Source organism: Meleagris gallopavo, chromosome 1 (genome assembly GCF_905368555.1).
Source record: "Meleagris gallopavo chromosome 1, MGAL_WU_HG_1.1, whole genome shotgun sequence".
NCBI lineage: Eukaryota > Metazoa > Chordata > Aves > Galliformes > Phasianidae > Meleagris > Meleagris gallopavo.
Genome location: NC_139404.1, coordinates 30,143,855 through 30,170,765, shown reverse-complemented (window position 1 = coordinate 30,170,765; position 26,911 = coordinate 30,143,855). Strand labels below are relative to the sequence as shown.

The 26,911-nt window shown below is 40.8% G+C and overlaps 1 protein-coding gene across 1 annotated transcript; it reads left to right on the top strand.

Annotated features, from left to right (window-relative positions):
* Nucleotides 1-7,209: 7,209 nt before the first annotated feature.
* Nucleotides 7,210-25,608, top strand: DBX2 (developing brain homeobox 2). The gene is made up of 4 exons (XM_085219889.1): nucleotides 7,210-7,915; nucleotides 17,757-17,852; nucleotides 22,457-22,644; nucleotides 24,690-25,608. Exons 1-4 carry the CDS (start codon nucleotides 7,414-7,416, stop codon nucleotides 25,005-25,007), a joined length of 1,104 nt encoding a protein of 367 aa, XP_085076015.1. The 5' UTR covers nucleotides 7,210-7,413; the 3' UTR covers nucleotides 25,008-25,608.
* The last annotated feature ends 1,303 nt before the right edge of the window (nucleotides 25,609-26,911 follow it).

The window sequence follows — 26,911 nt, the reverse complement described above, 5'->3', positions numbered from 1 at the left end:
TGCTGTAAGGGTATCTTTTCTACATTATTCTGGTAACAAATTTGCTTCTCTCAGTTAAAAAAAAAAAAAAAGAGAGAGAGAGAACGGTAAAGAGAAACAGCCCAGCAGTTCTCATGCAATGGTACCTGAATGAAACTTTTACTTCACTAACTGACAACAAAATTGCTTTGCAAATGTTTGATTGAGACCTTGCTGCCAACATTTTCCTTCTTTTACAACTGCAGAAACTATATGGTGCTTTTCTTCACCTTGAAACTTCATTATGTGACCTAACACTTCTGTTAGAAAGTGCCAGAATCGTTCAAGTCAGCCACATGGGACCTCACCAAACCATGAACCTTCACTTCTGAGGGTAAAACACTTCTGAATGCAGTAGCCCATGTTCATACACTCCCCTGCATTATGTTACAAACTTTAAAAGAAACTAATGATGTCAACGAAACCAAGAGGTAAATGTACATGCACACACTAATTCTCTGCCATTTCTGTGTTAACAATTACCTCTAACGTTTAAGGAACAATGTTTAAAAAAATTGCTGAATTTGTTCTTTTCAAAACAAGCATGAAGAGGGTGCACACTTCCTACATTATCTTCCATTAAGATACATTTTAATATTATGGTATCTGTTTTCTTTTTCAGAAGCATTCTGTCTTCTTCTTATGGTTAATCCGATATTGGAAACCATTCACTGAAATGATTACACAAATCTTTAACTGCACCATTTTCCTAAGCTGTCAAAGGTACACAACAGAACTTGTATGAAATACCTAAGACACTCAGAAACACTCTGCTTTTCATATCACCATATACATGAAGTATCAACACTGCTATGTGGAGAATAAATCACACCCAGGTATAGAAGATGATGCTGGACAGTCTATTGGATAAGCTCTGTATTTCGCATCAGCAGAGCTGTAAATACAATTTATTCTCAGGAATACAACTTGTCTTTCAAGAACTCATTGTATATTTTATACACTTCCTTTTGGATCCTTTGTATCAGACTGGGGCAGTAGATCCTGCTAATGTCTAATTTAATGTGAATTACAAGTTCTACTATATAAGCTATCTTTCATATACTCTACTTTACTCCTGGTATGTCACAAAGCTGAAAAAAAAAATCTAAACTGTGAAAATGAAATTTCCAATTAAAATCCTTTAGGACGCAGTTTTCCATGTGTGGATTCTGCAAGGAGAAGCATAGCTATAAAGTTTTGATCATAACCTTATAACTAGCTCTCAGCATGAGCTAAGATCATGCGTGGAAGTCAGGGTGCATGCTGCAGTAAGGACTGGTGCACATCTGCAACATAGCTTGACAGAGAATCAGTTCCTTTTCACACTTCAGCATTTCACTTCTGTGTGTTTTTTTGCAGCTTGCTGAGATCTAATGGCAAGGCAGATTTGACGGAAATGACTTCAGTCATTTGAAACTGAGCTCTTGAAGCTTTTTATGGAACTGGATTGAAAGAATGCTAATTCCATCTGTGTTTGTTAAGAATGATGGTGATTCCTGAGCACAGCAGAGTTTCCTGGTGAACAGTTAAGTTCAGCTGGGATTGCTGTGAAATGCTTTAGCTAAATCTAGACTTCTCAAAGGCCTGACTAACCTGGCAAAGTTTATATTGCTTTCAGGATATCAAGGCTATAAAAAAAAAAACACAGCAGGAGGTAGGAAGAGAAGCAAGTGTCAAGGAGAACTGCCTCCTCAGAAATGAAAACGGCAGCAATAGGGTGCCCCAAATCTTGTAATGTTGTGGGCTGGATGCCAGTTCTGCTCCTCCCTTGAAAAGCAGCCCTGGCTGGCAAGCTCTGGGAGCCTTGCAAGTGGCGTGTGTGGGCAGCTAGAGAGGAAGCCATGCAGAATACCAGCCCACCCAGGCTCTCTTCTAGGCTGCCCCTCACTGCTGCACACACAGCAAGACAGCAGCGGAATTTCTTAGTCTGTTTTCTGAGCACTGTTTGTGCCTCCAAATGTGCTGAAAATATTATATGACAAATGGAGAAAATGATGGCCTGAGATAGGACCAGAGCGTGCAAACAGGATTTTCTTCTTTTTCTTCACCCTGATTTTTCTGGGAAGAGATTCTGAAGGCTGTGTGTGGGACAGCACATCAGCATGCAGTGCTGGTGATACTCCTCCAGCAAAGCCTGGACAGTGCAAATCACAGCAGCATTTTTCAGTGTGAGATGTGCTGAAGAGGTCAGCCTCTGCCAGGTTAATGCTTCAAATCATGCAGCTGCCACACTCTGCATTTGAAATGTGTCCTAAGCTTCATTCTAGAAAAAGCAGCAGGTGTAAACCAGAACAGTTTAGATTATGTAGAAATAAACTCAAGGTCATAAACTCCTCCTGCAGAGCAGCACCTGCCTACTGCTCTACTTCTGTCCCCACTCTTCTGCAGTGTATCCAGGCTGGAGTTTTCCAGAGTGATTTGCACCCAGGTTAGCATAACAGGACACTGAGAGGCTGTCCCAGTCCAGGATATTCAGCCTACCCAAATACCATTATCACTGAAATGTCAATGGAGTGATTTTTGAACAGGGAGGGGAAATTTAGAGCAGTAATGGCTAAAAGCTGAAAGCAGCTCTGCACTGATATCACAGCCTAGCCTGTGCTTGGCAAGCCTAACATTATTTTGCAGAATGTACTTTTCTGTGCTGATGTCTACCATGCTTAGGTTAGACAAAACAATATGGGACATCTATTTCTAAGTGTGGAAAATACATCTCACTTAGGAAAAATGGCAGATAATTATGTTACGAGAAGTGAATTCTGATCTTTATGCCCAAGGCATTTAGTAAGAATTTCAGGATCAATCCCAGGAAGCCTGTGTATTCTCTTGTAGGCTTCACACATTTTCCTCTGGATAGAATATGTCACTCCAAAGCTTACAAGCAGAAAAGTAGAGAGCATATGGCAGTATTTTTACTGGAAAAGCTAAGTTGGAAATCGTTAATAACTGGTTTAGAATAGATGTCTCTAAAGTGGCATATAAAGAATCCAGTAAAATTACGACTGTGTAGAGCTGCCTTTGGCATGCCCAAGCAAACAGAGCATTAGAATTACCTCATTTCTGTCTCCTGCAAGCATGTGTCTGTTTCTGTATCAAGATCCCTATTCTTGGCTATATGGAATGAAATGGCACTAATACAATTGGAGTATCTCAGGCTGCCAAAGAGGAACATTGAAAGCATAGAGGCAGACGGCTCACACCACATGAAGCCTTCAAACCTACAAGTAGCAGATGTGCTAAAGTTTCAGTGTATCTGAATTTAATAAATGTAAAGAACACTTGAATGACTTATTTCTCTTTTTAAATCAGCCTCAGACATTTTATCCACTCTGGCTGCATGCGCCTTTCAGAAAACTCAGTCATAAAAGAGCACAGTGTGAGTTTGTCTCAGAGTAGGTAGGACTTTCCCTATTTGCATGATTCTTTTGAATTCCAAGGCTTCTCAGCTGCCACTGTCACAAGGTCCTGGAAAGTGCATCTTCTCCTGAGATAACCATGTTGCATGTTTACAACATAGTTTAAGTAGTAAAATAAAAGAGCATCCTTTGAGTACATTGGAGTAACTCACTGGCACTGAGACCTACGCCTCAGCAGCTTAAGCCTTCAGCAAGTGTCTTAGCCAAGAACATTCTCCTTGTTAAATAGGGCTTGCAAGAAAATTAAATCTATGTAAATATGACAGAAAAAAAAAAAGAAAGAAAAAGAAAAAAAAAAGAAAAAGTAAATGTTGATTGAATCTGGTAGAGTGTAAAATAAGGAAATGAATAAAGAATTGTTTCTTCGGATTTCGTGGTTGATTGCTGCAGCTTATTGACTAGTCATATACTTGGCAGTTTTAGAAGCAAGTCAAACATGCCAGCAAACCAGTAAGAAATTACTGGAAAGAAAGTTAAAAGGAGCATCTGACTGCTAATATGCATGCGTTCAGTTAAGTGACTGAAAGATTTTTAAGAACAGTATGAAATAAAGGCAGAGCTCAGCTTAACGTGAGTCGGGGCTAAGAAGGAGACGCAAGGGAGAAACCCCCTGGCTCAAGGCTGGAAATGTCACCTGGGAAAGGGCAGAAAAAATATAATAGGGGAAACTTTGATTTGGTTGCACGGACTTTGTGCTCGATACATTAAATACTATGCTTTGGCTGTACCCTGGACTTACAGTGAGAAAGGCATAACAGAGTGCTGGGCATTTCATGCATGTTCATATACCTCATTCCGTAAGCTCTGCAACCTGAGAAGTGTATCTTAACATTTTCCAGCCACCTCAAAACAAGTCAGGCTATCCAGTTAAGGAAAACTTTCTTCTGATTGAATCTGGTTAAAGCAAAAGTAATTTAATAGATCGGTAAAATTCAAATAGCCTAAATACCTTCCAAATTTGCTGGACCAAAGGAAGAGAAATGAGAATACCACCTCTACTTGCTGATTGTATCCAGGCAAAAAGCATGCACTTTCCAGCTCCCTGGCAAAGGATCTCTATGTCACAGATATCCAGGCTGTATTCACTGAAAAGGACCTCAATTTAAGGATACCACCTGTTTTTTACACTCAAATTAGTTCATACTTCAGGTTTGAATGAGTAATCTGTACTTTTTTGCACTGCTCTCTCCAGCTTTGGACAGATAATAGCTCTTGGGCCTGACTGTACCTTGTTCTCGCATACTCTGAGGACACAGAGAATTCATAACTGCTGCTCAGCAGGGCTACAGAGCTGTGCCCCAGGGCAAAATGCTCAGAGGCTACCCTCATTTAAGGAGTTCATTCAGCTAGTTCTATGCCACCACCCTTACTTAAGCTATCTCAGCTGGTTTTAGCTCTCCCTTGGGAATCTCTTGAAAAAATAAATTTTGACCGTATTATTTGCAACTTGGAAGGGTCATTTCAGTGTGGTGGGGGGGGGCTGAAGATTCATAATCCGTGAGGTACCTTCCAACTCGGGCCATTCTGTGATTCTGTGATACAGCTCTGGAACCAGAATAAGAGACGGGAGAGAAGGGAACTGCTTAAATTCATCCCAATGACTCAGTTGCACCTTGGAACTAGACAAAACCTGACATGAATTATTAACTGATTGTGTGGCAATTGATCACTCTCTTCCACCAAGCAGAGCTGTTGTCCAATTCTGCAAGTGCTGTCCTTCTATTTCACAGAAATGTGCAACTTGTTAATCATGCCAAACTACACAGCTGAGATTAACACAACAGTAGTCACTTTGGCATGAGAAATGGCTTCAGAGGAAATCAAACCCTGAGACTGTCATTGAAGGCTTCTGTCATTAACAACCATCTTTTGCTTGGTGAATACCTTTTATTCTTGCAGCACAGCTGGATGGACTAACTGCACTTTCCCAAGTGCTGAATTATGGTTCCCAGTGTCTCAGACCCTTGGGAACTCTGTGAGAATTTGGTCAGTGAAAGGAAAGACAGAAAAAATCCTTAACTGTGAATAAATTTATGAGACGTAATTAACAAGGCAGCTACTTGAAAAGTTCGAAAACAGGTGCTCTCCTGCGAGGACTTGATTCTTTCTCTTAGGAACATGGTAAATACATATCCCTGTATCTTAATATTACAATGTTACATATTTGATTTGAATATGCTGTTGGCTGCACTGGGCTAGATTCTGTCCTTTTCCATAGCAAGAGGCAACTCCAGTCTCAAAGTACACACAGGTAAAGTACTTGCATTAATATCCAGACCTCACAAAGATGATGACCTTCAGATCTGCAAACATAAGTGCTTAAGCTTGAGCTGAGAACATTCACAGAAAGGGAATTAGATATGTTTTTTGTTCTTATTCTTCCTCATACTTACAGCCACTGCTGAAGACAGAAGAGTATCTCTGGCATGAAGCAACTCTAGCATGTTCACCACAGATACTACTGTCATGGTGCTGATGGAGGAAACGCTCAAATTTTGGCAGGACCAAGATACCCAAGGATATGAGGGGAGGTCGGAGCTGAGTGATGAATTCACAACTCACAAGTTATCACCTGGCATCACAGTAGTTCAATCTGTGATTGAATCTGTGAATCATAGAATAATAGAATTGTTTGAGTTGGGACTCTTACAGGTGATCAAGTCCAACTCCACTGCAATGAACAGGGACACTCACAGCTGGATCACATCGCTCAGTGCGATGTTCAGCTTGACCTTGAATGTCTCAAGGGATGGGGCATCCATCACTTCCTTGGGCAACCTGTTCCCATGCCTCACCACCGTTATTGTAAAAAACTTCTTCCTTATATCTGATCTAAATCTCCCCTCTTTTAGTTTGAAACTCTTGCCCTATCACAACAGACCCTGCTAAAGAGTCTGTCCCCAACTTTCATATAGCCTCCCCCTTTAGATACTGAAAGGCTGTTATTAGGTCTCCCTGGAGCCTTCTCTCTCAGCATGTCCTCACAGGGGAGGTTTCCATCTCTCAAATCACTTCTATGACCCTCCTCTGGACATGATGCAACAGGTCCACATCTCTCCCATATTGAGAATGCCACATCTGGACACAGCACTGTAGGTGATGTCTCACCAGAGTTGAACCATCCTTCCAATCTGTTGTCTAAAGACAGAGTTCCACTTTTCCAGCTGGCTGTAGCCATAATAACCACCCTGTTACAACAATGTGCAAGGCTACTGCTATACAATAATAAGGGACAGATCTGCTCCAGAAGGTTCGCTTCTGAGATGAAGCGAGTTAGCACTTGCTTGAAATAAAGGGATTTATCTGCAAAACAGGAAGACACCTCCTAGCCTTTGAGAACAGCATCCAGTTTTGACTTCCCACATATGTGTTTTCACTGGAAAATGATACTTCTCTGCCACGTTACATGTTTTTTAGGAAAATAAATAAAAGGAAGATACACAAGTAGAAACAGCCATTCCTGCCAAAGGATGTTTATGCTTACAGAAACACTGCCCCACATCTTCGGGAAAATATGATTAACAGCGCTGTGCTGATCTTAATCAGATTTATTGAGACAAATGTTAAAAATCTAGCAGGGTGGGAGGGGGGGCATTAAAAATACATTGAAAAAGCAAATCGAAATGCCCGAGGGAGTGAGCTAATGATCGTCTTCCTATTACCTCATGAGATCAGGAGGTCGGCCGATCCGGCCGCAGCCTGCGGTCAGCACCGCGGCCACCTTCCCCCGCTCGAGCCCGGGGCCGCGCTCCCTCCCGTCCCCTCGGCACAGGTTGGCCAGCAGCCGCGGGCCCGCCGCCATGTCGGGACGCCGGGGGCGCCCTGAGGGGTGACATGGCGGCGGGTAGCAGGGGGCAGCCACCCCCGCGCGAGGATGCGGCCGCCCCGCTCCCCGCCCTGCCCCCCTTCCCGAGGGGCTGCCGGGCCGGGCGGCATTGTTGGCCGCGTCCATCACTCCCCGGCCCGGCTGACATAATGAATGCGCTTGGACACACCTTCCAGCCCGGCGGAGAGGCGCGGCGTGCCTCCCCCGAGCGCTCCGCTCACCGCAGCCCTCCCGGCCCCGCAGCCCGGCGCCCCGTCCCAGCCCAGTGAGGGGCCGCGGCGGCCGGGCCGGGCCGGGCCGGGCCGGGCGGCCCTCGCTATGCTGCCCAGCGCGCTGTACTGGGACCTAGTGGGCTCCTCGGCGCTCCTCAACCTGCCGGCGGCGCCGGGCTTCGGCAGCCTGGGCAAAAGTTTCCTCATCGAGAACTTACTGCGGGCCGGCGCGCCGCAGAGCCCTGCCCAGCTCCGTCCCCTCCCCGCCAGCCCCGTCCCCCTCAAGCTGTGCCCCGCGGCGGAACAAATCAGCCCCTCGGGGGGTCCCTATCCGACCAGATGGGCTTTCCAAGTGCTTAACCCCTCGGCGGCGGACTGCGGCCGCCTGCCAGCGCGGGCTCCGGCGGCGGACAGAGGCGGCGTCTTCCCGCCGGCGGCCACAGGTGAGCGCCGGCCGCGGGGACGGGGAGCGGGCGGGGCGGCCGGGACGCGGCGAGGCTCTCGCCATCCGCGGCTTTGAATTTCGCAGAGCCGCGCACCTGCGGATGGAGTGAGCGCGGCGGAGCGTCGCTGCTGGTCGCGGGGATGGCTCGAATTGCTTTCGTCGCAGCTCCGTACGGCCCGAAGCGGTCCGAGAGCCCCGCGCTCGGTGCCGGGGAAGCCGAGCGGCACTGCCGTCCTCAGAGCGGTCTGACGCGATGTTACGGAGCGAAGTTTATTTCCTAATGCGCCGCGTGTGTTTTGCCTGAACGGAACCACTATAAAGCATATTTAGGAGTGAGCGTTTCTGTCAGTCTTTAAACTGGTTGGGGCTGGATTACAGAATCCCTAAAATTCAGCCATGGATGTTGTATTTTCCCTTTATGTTCGAATGTATCAATTTATTTCAGCATTCTGTGGTGTGTTCGGAATTTTGATACGTGATCATTTGGTCTTAAATGTGCCTAAAATAAGACAGACGGAAGCCTGACTGTTGAGCTGAGGCTTTCAGGTGTGAAACGAGTGGCTCCCTGTAGAACCAGAGTTGTTAACAATTATTTTCTTTTCCAAGTATACTTTTATTTTCATTAAATCCTACGAAGTGTTCTGTGAAATCCAAAGCATTTTTTGTGCCTTCAGCATTTCCAGGCCTTGGTGATGTGAGCGTGTCTTAAGCATTTCAGTTATTTAAACATACGTTTGTGTTTCCCAAGACAGGATAGAGGACATCTCTCTGCAATTAGCTACACATTCCTTTTCTTTATTCTTATTTATTTATTTATTTTTTAAGTTGTAGAGCCAGTGCTGCTTTTCTATGTACAAAGCACACATAGAAGCAGGACAGCAGATCCCCCAGCTGAGTAGCTTTTTTCTAACTTTCACATGTTACTTAATGTTGAATTTTTCAAGTGCTTGCTTCCAGAGTTTGTTTGCTTTCATCGACCTATATGGGTACCTGTGAACTTAGCAAAGTGCAGCATGGTCGAGCCTTCATGGTAATGACCCTATATTTTTTGCTAGCCCACAACTAGTTTCATAGGGAACTTTGGGGTAAAGCACCAAACCCTTACATTTGAGCAGTGAGAAATGCTAGATTTCCTCATGCATTATGCACTCATTAAGAAAGTGTGCTAATATAGATGTACGGCAGGAATGTATAGGTTTTAGCAAGGGTACTAGATGCTGGTCTGACTGACATCTTTTAGGGTGATGAGCAATTTTAGGATTCTGAGTTCTTGTCAATATAACTTAGATCAGAATAGCTCTGCTGAGCCAGATTTTCTAAGGACTCTCTTCTCTCTAGCATCAGCATACTCTACAGGGAACTGTTCATACACTGGTCAGTGGTAATTCTGAGTAAGGCTCGCATGGTCAGGCTGTAGTTCCTTCCTTGTACTCTGGTAGAGAAAAAGGCTTTTTTTTTTGTCAGAGTATGGATTTTCAGGGTTTACAGAAGGAATGTTACCTTAGGAGTTTTTATTAGGTAAATCACAGAATTGTAGGAGTTGGAAGGGAATTTTAGAGATCGTAGAGTTTAACCCCCTGCTAAAGCAAAGTTCTGTATGGCAGGCGAGGTGGTTTTTTAATTTAGAGATTTTTATGCGTACTAAATATTTGTTTGGAGGAATAAATACATTTCAATTTGGACTTCCAAATCTATATAACATTTTAGTCTGAGTTCATATTAAAGATAACAGAAGAGAATAAAGCAAATTGCTTTGTTAATCTTTCTGAGCTGGCAAGTATTTACATACTATGTAGGGACTGAAAGTGCTCTAACAAACTAGATTTGCACAATTCAAGGTGTTTAAAGTGGGAAAAAAAAAAAAAAAAAAAAAGACTGAAAAGTATAATTATTGGGATCAGTGATCTGTATTGCTTTTGTAGTCCTAAATTCTGGTGTGGCCACCAGAATTTTCCAGAAAGCAAGGCATAGCAAATCACAGCAGAGACCCAACTTGACATGCTGAAACTTTTTAGAGATCCAAAACCAACATTTACACATAGCACCTGTTGAGGAATGACATGAGCAAAGCACTCTGTTTTGGGATATTATTTAACCTTCTGTAAAAGTGCCATTCTTTCTGTAAACTGGAAAGCTCTCATCCATGTATGCCATGGAGTCTGGCTGGGATTGGACTGTTGATGTGTGCCATCTACTTGTAGTGGCCTTTCCTTTTGTAACTCTTCAGCAGCAGTTTTATTAGCAAATTTTCATTCATATTACTTGCAAATTTGTACTGATAATTTTATCATTCAAGTATTTATCTGCTTATGTATTTTGAGTTCCCCTAAAAATGATCCTTCAGGAAAAACTGGACAAGTACTGATGAAGTATTACACTGTAAGATGCATCATCTAATGAGCGAAAGAAAACTTGAAAAGAAACATTGTTACGCTCTCTGTAAATTTTAAAATCACTTTCCAGGATTGCATTGATTTTTATAAATGAAATCAAAACAAAGGTTTTTAAAACTTAGCTTATTTTGACTTAAGAGTACAATCACATGAACCAGCATGTTTCACAGAGTTTAGGAAGGAAAAGCAGAAGGAATGGTGATGGCAGATGATCAACTTGCTTTCTGCAGTGTTTGCCTTATAGCTACTCTGGATTCCTGCACGCTGCCTCGCACCTTTCTCTCAAGCCACAGTGTTGGTGATACAATGTTGAACTGGGCCCGCCAGCTTCAGCACACACGAATTACCTTTTCTGCCTAACTGAATTGAATTTCTCCCAGTGTCAGTGCTGTGGGCCTGGTTCTTATTGTTTAGCACCTTTTGCCTTAATAAAATAGAAATTAAATCCTACTTTGAGCTTTGTGAGAACTTTGCATATACTGTAACCAGGGCTGTACACACAGTGCAGAGCCTGGTTCTGCTTTTGAAGCACTGGGCACCAGTATAGTGTTCTTCCTATGTAAAAACATTTAAAACTTGCACTGTTGTAAATCAGCTTTTCCCAGTGAAATGTATTCCAGCTATGCAGATTATATTTCAACCATGAAAGGTGAGGGAAGCCTAAAGTAGAAATTTTGAGCAATCTAATGGACTCTGAGTAGGAAGGAAGTCTGCAATTTTTTGCTTGCTTATCTCTGATTTGGTCCTTATCCTTGTAGTCCAGTGCTATCATCACCTTCTGGTTAAAATGGAAGACTTGAGGGTTTCTCTAAGCATTTTCTGGCATAGGAAAATTATCTGGAGTGTGATGAGATGCAGCTGGCTGTACCGCAGACTTTAAAGAGGTGCTCTACATTTCTTTCCTTGTGACTTGATTTCCACAAGTACTGGTTGGCACCAAATTGGAGTGACCTCAGTGAGAAGAGTGCTGTTCTCTGCTACCTGAAATTATTTTCCACAAAATCTCTTGTTTTCTCAAGTAACGTGCTCTGGAAGGAAAATGCCAGGAAATTCTTGGCAACCTGAGTATGCTCACTAGTACATACATGGCAGGAATTTGGCTTTCTACTTTAATCTTGGTGTTTTGATAGATTAACAGAGAAAAGAAACTGAAAAGCACAGTGAAACAAATAAAATAAACATAGTAGTGAGATACTTCCATCATAAAACTTTCTGAAAAATTAAGCTTATGGGATTTTTGCCTAAGGCATCAGAATATAGTAGAAAAGAATACAGTACATCACATATAACGTGAAAGAAAGCAATTAGAAAAAGTAAATCATAAACATAAAATGAACTTATACTAATAAACATCTGTTCTACAATATGGATGTGGCTTCTGTTTCTCCAACATTTGAGTACTTTACATCTGAATGCATTTATCATGGCAACGTGTCAGAGAGGTAGGAGAGACCTCTACTGCTTAGAGGAACAGCTGGGGCAAAGGAAGTAACTTGCTTAAGGTAATACAAGAAACTGGTAACATTGCAGGGAAGTAAAACCAAGTCGTCATCTGCAGGCTGACTCTTTGGGCCAGTATCAGTTTTTTCTCCTCGATGTGATGACAGTAATTCTGTCCTATAATAATAGTTTTGCTTTTTTTTCCCCTGCTTTTAGTAAAATTTCATGTTTCTTTATGACAACCGGGAGATAATTTAAATTATTGCATCTTTTCTTGCTTCCAGATAGCTTTTTGAGCCATTTGATAGAATTGGTTTGAGGTACCCAGCGTGCCTTAAAAGAGTGGCTGCACAGTGGCTCTTAAAGCTGCCTCTTCCCTCTGTGTAAGGTTGCCAGAACTAGACCTGTGCCAGCCCTACTCCCACCCAGTACAACTGGGCAGTTTGGGCACAGTGACAGCTGTTGTGGGGCAGTGATGTGGCCTCTGGTGGCACTGAGAAAGGACAAAGCTTCAGTCTGGAGATGATTTGAGTCAGGATTTGAGTACTGCCAGGAGATCTCAGGGTAGCAATGAGAAGAGCAGTAGTAAGGGTCTGCAGAAAGGCAATTATTTGCCAAAAGAAAACTGTGGAATTAATCATGCCTATGGATTGCAAATTCATTTCTATAAAATGTCCTTTATACTTCAGATGGAGGTCCTCTGAAATTTCATGCCGTATTCATTGGGTTTTTAGAAAACAAATGAAGTGATAAGGATTAATTTCATCAGGCACATTCTCTACACAAGTAGAGAATTTCATCGAACTTCACTGTGCTGTCGTTTTTTACATTCCTAAGTACCCCATGATTTGGGAAGGCAAGCCCTTTGCTTCTATTTGCCACTGAAAGTGTTTCATAGAACATCATTCTTGCTTGATTCAGCTTTGCAAACCAATTTGTACTCTAATATTTCTATCTTTATGGTCAGTCATAACCTATAATAGAACTGGGAATGAAATCTTTTCAGAATGAAAAAACAAGTTCAAATATGTAAAGCAGGTAAGAACTGCAGCTCTTCAGTGCATACTGCTGGAGTAAATGATGCATTTTAGGCAGTGGTAAGATTTTGAGTTGGGGCTGCAATGATGAAAATGAATGAACTGCCCTATTGCAGCATGTGAGCCTAATTTCACCTTGTTTGAGAAAATTATTTTCGAAATGTGTTGATAGTCAAAGAAAATAATTCTTTATGACTGAAGTTTATCATTTTTTCCAGCCTGCTTATGTATGTAGAGTGGGTGGCATTATTTTGACAAGATAAGAATGCCATCTTACTTCAACTGCTTAAAAATAAAGGGATCTTGTCTAATCTAGTTGTCCATGTACCTTGTCTAATCCATAGTTGATACAGAGAGACACCTCCAGAGAATGACACAATCTTCTTAGACATCTATTTTAAGGTGCTGAGTCTTTGTATACACTGCTTATCTCTTCTCATTGACTGTACAGGATGTCTAGGGAAGGAGCTTAGCACACCAAACTTTTAGACAGAGAAGTGGCAATAATGCCCTTAAAAATGTTTAACTGAGAAGAGAAAAGAGAACTAGTGAGCAGAAAGTGCCAGGGCCACGCACAAGCCTTTGGATGTCTGGCAGAAGCAGGAGATGAAGCCTTCCAGATTCACATCTTATCAACAGCAAAAGCATTTACAAAGCATGAAGAAGGTAGAAGGAGCCTTTATTGCTGATGCAGAGAGGTCCAAGTAGGCTTTGGCACTGATGTGGGCTGTGGACGTTGTCCTAGTAATGAGTTTTGCATGCTTCTTCCTTAAGCAGAGAAAACAAACCAATCATCATGTACAGCAAAGCGTGCCCTAGTAATAAGGCATGCAAATGATACCTCTGAAAACTGGTGGGCATTTGTGTGATCTGAGCTAATCTTCAGTGTGACTCCGTCATCTACTACATTGCTGTAGATGCAAAGAACCAATACTCATTCTGTTAGCACGTTTCAAACCATATTTGGTGACATAGTTTTTCTGGAGTGACTACTCTGCTGCTTTTGAAAGCCCCATTGAGACCCATTATAAAAATGCAAGCCTGCTTCTCAAATTAACTTTTCATGCAGAATTCCCGGATACATTTTTGGAACTACAAAATCATTTATGTGAATATTTGCTGGGGTTTTAAAACTGATCTGTGTATGTCACTCAGGTCCGCCTGTTTGTCTCAGCTTCCTCTGAGCATTCACACTGCCTGGTTTTACAGGACTTTACAGAATGCAAAGCGAATGAGCAAGGATGGACAGCTCTGAGGTATGCTGCATCACGAGTTCTTGAAGTACATTTTGACACATCTATGTGGTGCTGACCTCCTTTAGTGGGAGATGGCAGCAGCTGCCGCTTTCTTCTCTTGGCCAGATGCCCCCAAGGGCTGGAGGCTGCACAACCTCTGCCATTGCACCAGTCTGAATGCAGTGACCACAGGATCAGAGCCATGGCCCATTTCTGAGGCCAGTGGCTTGTGTTATGGAGCAGACGATGCTGTGTGGCTCAGCTGGACTTCTGACCTGCCCAGTCACTGCTGGACTGGCTGCAGGGAGCTCCTCAGGACATGCAGCTTTCTTGCAGCTTTTTAGAGCCTGCTTTAGTCATTGCCGGGAATGAATGTATGTGGGAAATTGCAGTTTACCTTTATCCACTTCATAGGCAGAAACTGTTCAGGTTTCTCAGATGAAATGGAATCATTTTAATGCTTACATATTAAATTTTCCTACCGGGGCTAGAGCCACCGGGGAAAGCAGTTCACAATGGCTTAGCAATAGTTGGAGAGTGTCAGGGCTGTATTCACACAGCTTGAGATCCGACTTCATTCTTGTGCTCAACATTGCTTGTTGCTGGCTCTGTGCTGCTCTCTGAATCACCCTTCCGAGGCTCCTGCTCTTGTCACAAGATTATACCATGTTTTTACCAGCTAAATGTGAGGAAAAAATGTGTAGTGAGGGAGGCCTGTGCAGATAATACCAGAAGTGTAACTTAGGTTTGCTTTTCCTCATAGCCTTTTCCCCTTTGCCTGCTAGCTAGTGGCCTGTACCATTTCTAAAATCATTTTGTAATGCTCAAATTACGAAAAGCAAACAGTGTCTTTAATAATAAGACATTTTAAAATTACCTATTTATTTCAGTTGGATTGGACTTAGGAACCTTACTCTCAAAATGGCACAGGAAGGATTTTGAATTTAGAATATCTTCAGAGTGGGGAGTATATTTTGAAGTGCCTCATTTTTGTGAAATGCTTGGATCTACACAGTGTCTGTTTTAATGAAATGGGAATGCTAAGCAGAAAAAGAATTAGGTATCTCACATATGAATTATTAGGATTTAGCCCATGGTTAATGTTGATGTGACTTGAAACAAAAGCTACTGTTTTGTTACTGTATGCTTCATTCTGGCCAATAAATACAGAATATTCTGGCATTTCAGCAGTTTTCAGCCAAATAATGTTTGCTTTGAGTTGCTTGACCCACAAATATCGGTAGAATGGCCACAATACATGTGACCACAAAACGAAAATATAGGCAATGTTTTCCATATGTATTAAGGTGAAGCTTGAACGTTTTTCTCTCCATACAGCTCCCAAAGTAAAGCTGAGTATAATTGTATTGTGCCACATTCTTTACCGTTGTAACTCTGTAACTCCTCCACTTTGCTCGGAGTGCAGCTGCTTCAGAAGGCATGACCTGGAAATGTGGTTAGATAGACCTAACAATTTACACACAGATCAGCGTGGTTGAAGCACTGGCTTCAGTGCTTTGGCTATATGTTTGCATTGCTATGGGTTTAGGAGAAATAATGTAATTGGCTATTCCACAGGATCTATAATGAATCAACCTTGAGAAATAGTCTCAGGAACCACTTGGTTCAGAATTGTATGAAGATGTCATTTTGATGTTACTACTTAGTCAGGCACCTCCTTCCCTTGGAGGAATATGTGCCATGCAGTCAAAAAAAAAAAAAAAAAAAAAAAAAAAAAAAGCACAAAAAAATCCCCTCACAGAAACAAACAAACAAACAAAAAGCAGGAGTTGGCTGGGAAATGAAGTAAAATGGCCAAGAAAGACAAAAGAATGATTTCCATCATCTTCAGCAGATCTCTGGTTGGAGTTCTCTGCTGCTTGCTGTGTATTAAATCATTGCCACAGCATAGTAGAAGTGTGTGGGTAGTTTGAGGTTTTCTTAAGCAAGTTGCACATCTTAAGCTTTGATACTGATCCATCTCCTGGCCTTTATGCTTGTAGCTCGTTTGTTGAGAAGTTTACTGAATGGAGGAAACATACCTTTTCGTATTTCTCTATTTAAAGGAGAATGGTATCTATCTGAAGCAGTAGGTCATTCATTCCTTATCTATCCAGCTGTCTCCTGGTACTCATCTATGTCATGATTAGTACCACATTATCAAAAAAGAGCAAGGAACTGGAGAGAATTAAGGACCCATAAAAGGGAAAATCAAAGACAAGCCAACATGACAAAAATTATATGATATGAATAAGATGCTTAAGCTTTGATTAGTAAGAATAAGACAGTATAGAAGTCAAGGAATATTTGATTCATGTGAGAGCTTCAAAACTGTAGCAGATAAAACATTAGCAGCAGATAGAAAGTATTCTAAAGGGCAAACTCTCATGTTCAGGAGGAAGGCTGAGATTATCTCGTAGGTCTTTTCCTTCTCCATCCTCTGTGCTTCTTCAGTTACTGTCCACCGTATGTACCTCTCCTGCTGCACTGAAGCCCCTTAGATACATAGATGAAATGGCTGCACATTCTTGACTCTTTAAAGCTCTCTGGGACACAGTTTCATATTTGATGGTCTCATGAGAAAGAGAAGCTTTAGAATACTAATGCCTGGCATAAATCATTACTCTTTTTGCAAGCATGCAAATATAGGCCATTAGTTCATCATGAATGTATTTTTATTTCATTAGAAACAGCAGTGTTGATGAAAAGCTGCAGTAATAAAACACTTAATCATTATAAAGACATTTTCACCTAAGCTTGTATGAATTCAGATGGAAAGAGGTAAGTATTTTCAAAATGTTTGGACATGGGCTTCTGCAACGATCTTTTATTGCTTTGGAAGATGGCAGATTTGTACGTCAGAAAATTTACTGAGACTCAACACCCTAATTTTCTGTGATCTTTCATTTTAAATTCTGTTGAAATACTTTAAAAAATGAAGAATGCTTCTTATATACATTTATTTTTTTTCCTTTCTTGTTGCTGATTTCTTAATTTTTTATCTGGATATGGAGTTACTTTTTAAGCATAGGGGTCTTGTGGTTCGTTGTTTTGAAAAATTCTATAGAAACATTACCAAATATTACCTAATTCTGTGGGACAGTTTTGCAGTTTTATTGTATTAAGCAGAGCTGTCTTCAGCAGGTGGCTTATTTAAATTTAGAACTTTTCAGAACGCTCGAGCTCGATATTAGGGAGGCAGAATCAGGCCCTGTAGTTTTCGCCTGGGTTGTCTCATTGCATTTTATTCTTTCCTTAGTTATCAAAGTCTTTATTGGTTTGAATACAGTATGAGCAGGAGAGTTGGGGGTTCACTTTTAGAATTCCTCTTCTTTTTTTCTGAGATATTACGCCTACTAGAGTTATTTAATGTAACTTTATGAGATGCATTATACTAATTATTTTGACTGCATTATTAAAACAACATGTTCAGTCCTAATATTTAGGATTACAGCAATTTGAAATGTAAATTTCACATCCGTAGAGTTTCATTCTTATAAGAGATATAGTGTGAGAGTTTTGCGTATTATATTTAAGCAATAGATATGAACTGACCTTGTTAAAGAACGATTACTTGGTTTATCACTGCTTGCCTTAAAAAATATCCCCATCTTGAGAAAAAGGAAAAAGAACTTGTGGGGCAGGACTTTACACACTGACTTTTTGGACGACTGTTGTTATGAATATCACCCACGCTCAATGGGTAATCAATTAGATCTATGCTTTCTTTGCAGCTCTTTCCAAACACTTTTTTCTCCGAGCCCCGCCATTCTACTCAGCATGCTGCGGTGGGTCCTGTCAGCACCCTGCATCCCCCACTGCTTTTCCAAGTAAGTTTTTATGCTTCATCAGTAATGCTTGAGTTATTCTGTAAACCAAAGCAGCAGGATTTAATGTGTTCTGGAAAGCTAATTGGTGATGCAATGGCAGCGGCTAATTCCTTAGTAAAATCACAGCAATCCTATTCAGAAGGTTTCCAAAGATTTATCAAACTTAAGTACACTGGGCAATTGTGAGAGATTTCTAATGGCATTGAGACACCCAGACAGAGCTAACCTAGGAAATCTCCTTGTTTTCAGTTTACTAGAAAAGGTTCTTTTAAAAATCAGTAACTCTTTAAAATCTGTCAATAAACGTTTGCAAATAAGAAAAGAGCTGAAAGATCATAAAATGGATGCTGCATTTTAATGTCAGGGGAAAATTATGATTCAGGAAGCTCTAGCATTATTTAAATAAAATAGTCATTCTTTTTGGAGCAGTCAAATGCATGCATGTGTTTAATTTGTTTTTCTTTTATTTAATTATCATATAAAAATGTGAAGACAAATGTTGAGGAGAATTTTTGCCAGTGTACCCTTTGCATCCAGGATTGAAAGCTGAGATACATTGCCATTCAAATCTAAATTTAACCTTGATTATGAAGTTTGCATGTCCTGTTGTAAGAACATATATTCTTAATTTTACATGTTTATGGCTCAGAAGCATACAGAAGACACATCTTCTGGTCTTTCAAAAAGGAGAAAAAGCACAAATCCTTTGTCAAATCCAAGTGGAAACTGGAGTTCATGCGTGCTTTAGTGTATATTTTTTTATCACAGTTACACTCAGACCCTTCCTGACTACTTGCATGTGTTTTATGAACGTTTCAGAAGAGCAGTTGCTAAGTTGAATGATTCTTGACAAGTGAGGCAGCAAATGCTGGCAGTTTAATGAGCTGCAAGTTTCTGAGCACCTCTTTAGGGGGCTGACACTTTCCCACAGAGCATTTTACATGGCCCCGGCTCTCCCACAATGGCTGACAGCACCATGACCAATCACCACTTTCACTTTACTCATCCACACGCGACCTCACCACAATTTTTCACTGTGCAGATGAACTTTAGGAACCATTTCACATTGAAAAGGCCTGGGCAGGGGTCAGTTGCCCTTTTGTATGGCCATAAAGCAATACTCTGTGTGCCAGTCTTTTCTCCTGTCTCACATTCCAAGAGATTTTCGGGACACCATTTAAAGCACTTGACTGAAAAATAAAGCAGTGAATGAAACTGACTTTTATAGACTCATTCTAGCTCATCTTCCCATATAACCCTGTCTACCTGAAAAGGGATTTAGTGGATGAGCTGAGTGTATACAGGGACTTGCTGAATACATAGGCCTATTATCAACTGTGGGGATTGTTTATTAACCAGGACTGATACACTACTATTTTGGAAGTGACCTATTAATTGTCCATTTAACTAGAATGTATTGAGTTCAAATGAAAAAATGGAAACCATGACTAAAGCTTTTACTTGCTCCTTCAAGGTGGTCTCTGCCATGAAGGCAAATGAAGATTGTTGCACAGATTAGGGGGGACATTTATCACTATATACTAGGATACAAACAAAAGTCTTAAAAAAGAAAACAACAGACACACACAAAAAAATAAACTGGCAACATAGGGAAAGTTTGGTAACAGATTCACATTCATGTCAGTAGAACATGAAGTCTTTTGATGCATGTTCACAGCAACAGGTTTCAAACTAACTAACTAACTAACTTACTAAGTAACAAACTAACTTACTTAATTTCAGTGGAGTTTTTGTAGTGAATGAGTGAGTGTTTCTGGCTTACTGAAAAATCGTTTAACTGACTAACAGAAATGTACTTTTGAGTGCAGAGTCAGAATACATCTTGAAATATGGGATGTTCTTGAAATCTAGGCTACTGAACTGGGGATAAGTATTTGTTATCTCAAACATGAGTCTCAATTTTTTTGACTCAGTGATGGATGACCCAGCAGTTGCTTTCTGCTGCTTGTCATTGTTCTGTTTATGATTAAATTTTGTCCAGTTAGACTTTTAAAATCAGTCATGTATTGTGCCTTAGAGTGTGTACATTCTTCACTATTACATTACTCTAATGCAAGTGTTAAGCTGTACCCTGCATGCTGCCTGTAGAGGAATTAATTGGCACCTCAGGAGGCAGGCAGGAGGTTGTTTCTTTGCTGATTGACTGTGAACAACCAGCCAGGCAAGACAAATTTTAAGGGGTCACGTAATCTGGCATCCTGTGTCCTGGGTTGACAACTCCATTGTGGAATTCATCCTGGGTGTCAAGGGCTAGCCCTGTGAAGCTCACTGGTATCTCTTGTCCTGTGAGAGAACGTACCAGCTCTTCCACTGTCATACTGTATCTTCTAGCACACTTTATAACTGCTGATGATTCATCAGAAATGACTTGGAGGCCCTCTGGAAAAAGGAACCTAAATTCCCCATACTCCAGTGAGATGTACATAAAGCACAAGTAAGGAGGAAGGGCTGGTGTTTGGTGTTTGCAACCAGCTTTGTGAGCAGGATCAGATCATGGTGGAGAGGCTTGAAGGAACTGTGCTCCTCAGAGAAATATGAACCCAGCTTGCCCTTTACAGAAACCTCCACTGTGACATTTTGACTTTTGTTCTGCAGATAGTTTGTTTTGGTTTGGGTGGAGAGTCACTGTGTGATAAATATGAGGACAGTAGCCAGTAGGTACTGGCTTTTTTGTATCTGGTTCCAAATATTATTTTGAAGGCTGAAAAACATCCATATAAATTTATACTTCTTAATACCATAACATTTTAAAGCAAAATAATTACTTTTTGCCAGACACTGTTATAAGGGACAAATAGGAAGATGGTTTCTTAAGGTGTGGAAAAGATTTAAAAAGGCATGCCTAGTAGAAGCTGTTAAAAGCAGTAGTTCCTAAACAGTAGAGTTTGGCAGTGATTTTTAGGGAAAGATCACTGTATACTTGCTCAGCTATTATTATTCATCCTGTGCTGGTCACACTTGAAGTCAGGATACATGGGTAATGTATATAATATCAAACAAGTAGAACGTGTGCCATGGAAGTAGCACAAGTCAACTTTGCAAGACATACATATACACACTTTAATCTTTCATTGTCGTACCTACACTGTTCTACACTACCCTCTGTGTATGTGTGGGTTTTTTTTCTCTACTGCTGTTTAAAGATACATGTACTCCTGTGTATTTATGTATAATATACAGAATTTGCCATGTGGTGTAGCCGCAAGGAACAGTTTGTGAAAACTGCATCTGGATTTGATTAGTGTTTTCAAGAACGCTGCGTTTATTTAACGAATGTATTTAATTCGTCTCCACTACTTTCACGGTTGACTAGAATAGACCTTTTCATGAAAGAAATGTACAGTGTTTTCAAAAATCTGGTTTAGATAAGAGTTTTGCCATTGGCTTTGATATGGAAATGATTAAATCCTTGGCAGAAATTGAACAGCAGCACACCTTTGCAGCTCTAAACTGGGACATCAGTCTTGACTGGTGCTTGTGGGAAGGTGTCATCAACAGGACAGTTTACACCTTTAAAGTCCAAATTGCAAGTGACACAAACCAAAGCCACCTTTGTGGCTGCCCTCTCACGGAAAGGTCATAGGTGTCTGTCTGTATGGTATGGCATGAATCAAAGGACTGCTCTTTGTAAGTCTCATGCAATTTCATCTCTAATGCTTGGTGACAAGCCCTATTCAACTCTCAGATACTGCTCCCTGGGTGAGCATCTGGGGAAATATGTGACTGCTGGAGGCATGCCAAGCTTCACTAGGACTGGACCCATGTCTGTGGGAGAGGGAGCACGAGAAAGCATTAGGTCTTTGGGATTTACTGGGCATGAGGAAGGCAAAACATTTATTTGGATTTATTTTTCATGTGCTCTTTGTGAGGCCAATGAAGAGACAATGTGAGTACTTCCACTTTTCCACTGCAGTTCTGTCCCACACATTAAAGGTTGTTTTCTAGGGTAGGTGTAAATCAAGTGGGTATGATTGAATTCATTGAAATCTGCCTTACTAAGGACTTGCTATGGGATGTCAAAGGAATAAGTTCAAGTACTTCCCAAATCCTCTAATAAAGAAATTGCTGTGGTTTCCAGAATAAGTAAGTGAATGGACAGGGATTTTCTGAGAAGTAGTTCACTCTGAAAGCCTTTCATTATTAAACAAAACTAAAGAAAGCCTATTTAGATTTGTTGAGTCAGTGTTACAGACCACTTTTTATCTGGTTCTGCATCTCACACAAGAAAATGAACTCCTAGTAAATCTTACTGTGGTTTACTCGATGATAATGTGCAAAAGAAAGCAGAGTAGTTTCTCCCTGTATTTGAATTTTACAGTAGTATGGGTCCAGTGTTAATGTTCCTCTATGAACTCATCTGATTTACTCTTTACCATGTCAAGGGGAGACTCTTTAACACTGACAACACCTCTAGATCCAAGAGAGGATTTAGCCCTTAATGAACGTGACTGAAGCATTACGACACACTTCTAACACCAACAAATCAAAAGTGGGACAGTGGTCTGCTAGCATTTTAACGAACAGCACTTAATATTTCTCTAATATATGTTAGTTATTATGTGAAACTCATTTATTTCCACTAGGAGAGGAAAGTGTCCTGCCTCTTCTGACCCAGGAGTCTAACTCCAAAGCCCGGAGAGGTATATTAAGAAGAGCTGTCTTTTCTGAAGACCAGAGGAAGGCTTTGGAGAAAATGTTTCAGAAGCAGAAGTATATCAGTAAAACAGACAGGAAGAAACTGGCCATTAACCTGGGCCTAAAAGAGTCTCAGGTAAGGAATGACAGAAAACTTTTCATCCTTTTGAAGAAAAATCTTTAAAATGGCCTTGAAGTGGGAAAATTAAACAGCATAGAGCAAGCCCTGAGCTGCTTCAACCCAACCTCCGTACCAGGGAACATTGTGGAACAGATCATCTTGAGTGCAGTGACACGGCAGGTGCAGGACAACTGAGGGATCAGGCCCAGGTAGTGTGGGTTCATGAAAGGCAGCTTCTGCCTGACCAGCCTCATCTCCTTCTATGATTGAGTGGCCCGCATAGTGGATGAGGGAAAGGTTGTTGATGTAGTCTGCCTAGACTTCAGCAAAGCCTTTGATGCTGTCTCCCAGAGTATTCTGGAGAAGCTGGCAGCCCGTGGCCTGGATAGGTGGAGTGTACCTGGGTAGTTACACTCTTTGCTGGGAAAAAAAATGGCTGGATGGCCACAACCAGAGATTGGTTGTGAATGGAGTTAAATCCAGCTGGCAACCGATCATGAGTGGTGTTCCTCATGGATTGGTATCAGGGCCCATCCAGGGGATTTTGAAAGTGCTAAAGTAGACACCTATTTCTGGAGTGTGGCTGAAAGAGAGTGAGAGTTGACAGTGTGATTGAATTCTTTGCATTTGGCAGCAGTAAATGTGCTTAAGATATGTATGGCAGGAGCTGTCTGTGAGCAGAAAAACCTGAGAATGGTGATGAGAGCCCTCATCTTTTTTTTTTTTTCTTGGAGATTTTCAGAACTTGACAAGGCCCTAATCAGTTAAATCTAACTTTGCAATTGGTTTCATTTTCCATGGAAGATGAGATGTTGTGATTGCTTGCAACCTGAATGACTCTGACTCCATCTCAAACCAGCTACAAACAATAAAATAAGCAGTATGAACGGAGCTGTCATCTCTGCAGGATAAACTATTTTGTTTCAATGAAAATGTGCAATTGCACTCACCAGTGAGCTTCCTAAAGAATCCTAGCGTATAGTCAAATTCCTAATATCACAGCTGTTTTTACTGAGATTTTCTTCTACATTCTTGATATTCAAAAGAGCCCTGGGAAATAAGAAAAAATGGAGTGAGACACAGATAACTACCACAACAGAAAAATAATTTTTATATTGATAGACTAGATGATACCCATGTCTAATTATTTTTTTCTCATAAAAAGAAGAGCACCATGTAACCACGAACCATGAAGTTTAGTTCTTCAGGTATCTGACTGACTGTACTGGAGTAGCGGTTCCTGCCAGCTAAGGCAGTGACTCTCAGTCCTTTGCAGGTGTATCCCCTTTGTCTTTGTATCAAGTATCTGAATTCTAGAACTTCATGCAGAGATTTAAGAGAAAAAAGAATATCAAGTGAATAATCTGATTGGATTCCCTTCCACAAATGCTCACTCCTTCTCTTAATCTAACAGTTCCTAAGCACATATTTCCCTAAGCTTTTCCCAGCATTTCATTAATGTCTTTGAGCACCCATGCTTTGTAAATAAAAGTTTCTAAAAAAATGAATTTTATTTCAGAAGCACATGGTTCTAGCTAACCCCTTGGAAAACTGTGTTTAGACAGATAAAATATCTTTAAATTGTAACTTCTGTGTCATTTTGAAGCTTTATGATGACCAAGCTTTGCTTGCAGATGGGACAATCTTAGCTCTTATAGCCTCTTTTAAAAAGAGTATTTCCCATTGCTAGTATTATCACCTATTTTGTTAATGACAGTGCTAGTTTACACTGAGAATTCTTATCTGTCTAGAAAGATGATACTGAGGGAGACTGCAAAATCCCTAGCATTGGTCTTTCATCTTTCCAGTTTACACCAAATAATCACTTGCTTGAGGTAGGGAAAGTCAAAGACAAATATTTAGCTCAGCTGTAGCATATAGGAATTGAAAAATGCTCAGCTAATGTCAATCAGTCAGCTTAACTGGATCTGCTATAACATCAAATAAAAAAGGAACATGAAACTAAGGGGATGGAAAATTGAAAAAAAACCCAAACATGTAAAGGCAATGTTATTTAAAGAAAAAAAAATGCTAATAAACTCTCATTAACTTGCAAACAGGTAAAAATTTGGTTTCAGAATCGAAGGATGAAGTGGCGAAACTCCAAAGAAAAGGAAGTGCTTTCAAACAGGTGCCTCCAAGAAGGTCTTCAGGAAAACTACCTCTCACAGTCCGCCATGAATTTTGCCTCCTCATGTCCCTCTGTGTGGGAAGTGTCACAGGAGCAGACAAGTCCAAGGTGGAGGGAGAAGTCTCCAGGAAATTCTGAAAGACTGGCTAGTATACAGCCACCTCCAAGAGCAAACTCATCACAGAGCCCATTGTATTTGTATCCTGAACATGACGCTGCAAATAAGGCAGTTACATCATCAACCTAAGAAAGTAGGGCCAGTTTGTAAATTGAGTGGAGAGTGCAGGCTTCAAATGGGAGGTCTTCTGAGACTAACAATATTTGGACACTGTAAAGCTAACTAGTTATGCCTCCTAAATTTGCTAAAGTCTAACACCATTAAAATGACAACTAATGATTTAAGAAATATTTTTCAATACTCAGTCTTTTCATGTCTCTTTTCCAGTCTTGTAATGACCTTAAATGTGAAATAGAAATTGATGGCAAGTAAAACAAAGTGAAGCTGAAGTTTTGCTCTGAGTTAACATCTGCACTGTGTATAGATTTTCATTAAAACACACTGATAGAAAACCACTCCTATCTCTCATTGCATTTAGAACAAGCAATTTATTTTATGCATGAGATGAGAATAACCCTGTTTCCCCGAAGATAATAAGTTGCTTTGGGTTCTTTTTGAGATTGATTAAATGACACAGTAGGTGTGTATTAGACAAATGTAAGCATTTTTAGTATGTTTCCACCATCTGTCCTCACCTGTATCAGTATCCAGCTAGTTGTAAATAGCGCAGTCGCACATCAGCTGATAACCATAGTAAAGTATGCAATAAAAAGACAAACAGCCAATAAAATGGACTGTGTTTAAGCCACATTGATTTGGATGCATACTGGGAAATAGAATTCACTAACTCCTTTATTTTTTTTCTGTGGGTTAAAACTGAAACTGTTCTCAACTCAATTTCAGTGGATTTTGTCAGATTATTAGTGCAATCTCTTATAATCTGTGCTGTATTTCAAAATTGTGATGGCTATATGCAGAATTATTGTCCAAATGGACGAGGCAAGAGAGCTAAAATTGGAAAATCTACCAATGCAGCCTCTCTTAGAGAAGCACTGAAGGAGATGGCATGCTGTAGTTGTCTGATTCCTGACTTACTCCTCGTTAAACTGGTACCCATTAGTACATGTCACCATACATCTGTATCAAAGGCAGGAGGGCATTCTGTGGAAGGCAAGGAGCTTGAAATAGTAGTATTAAAATTACTCAACTTGAAGTGATTTGCTTGCTTCATCCAGTTGAAGGAAATCACTTTGGAAGGTAATGATCAACTTTACTTCATTTGAAAGTCTTTGGAGCTCAAAATGGGAGCAGAAGGGGCAGCTTTTTGTTGTTGTTTGTTTAATCATACACTTATGGTTGCATCTGTTGAGAATAAGAATGGAAGGTATTTTATCCTGCAGGCAAAACCTTTTGGAGAACATTTTGGCTTTCTAAGGACAACATCATCTGTGTCAGATAGCCAAAAGAGATGGTTATAGTAATCTCATCTGGCTTTCCTCATCATGTATGTTATGAATGTCTCTAATTATTCCTGCATTTGAGCTCCAAAAGTTTTTGAGCTGCGTTGTGTATCTTCCAGAAAAACATCCAGTTGTTGTTTAATGTTCAACCTCGGGAGGATCATCTACTACTCCCTTTGTTACATGGTACTTGGGAGGTAAAGTCTAGATACAGTTGCAACTAAGGAACTTAAGTTGCAATGACAAAGCTTGTATCATAAACTGTATGCATAATTAGATTTTGTAGCCCACTGTGTGTCTTCAGAGTGCTCAGCTTGCTGTCCCAGTCTCACACGACATGTCTTTCTTTGCTTGTGCTTTCCTGGGCTGTTTTTAAAGGAAAAAAGGCATTACAGAAAAACTCAGAAGTCATCTCATCCTCTGGTTGCAAACCCTTGTTACTGTAAGCTGTCTACATCCCTACACAAACAGAACCCGTGAACACATATAGTACACTCTGTGTTACAGTATGCCCTGTGTTACATGCTCTTCAGTACTGTGAAGAATTTATTCCCATCTTGCAATAGAAATCCTAGAACTCACTCACACTCTGCCTGAAATCTTTAGAGATGGATGGACAAATCCATATCCACA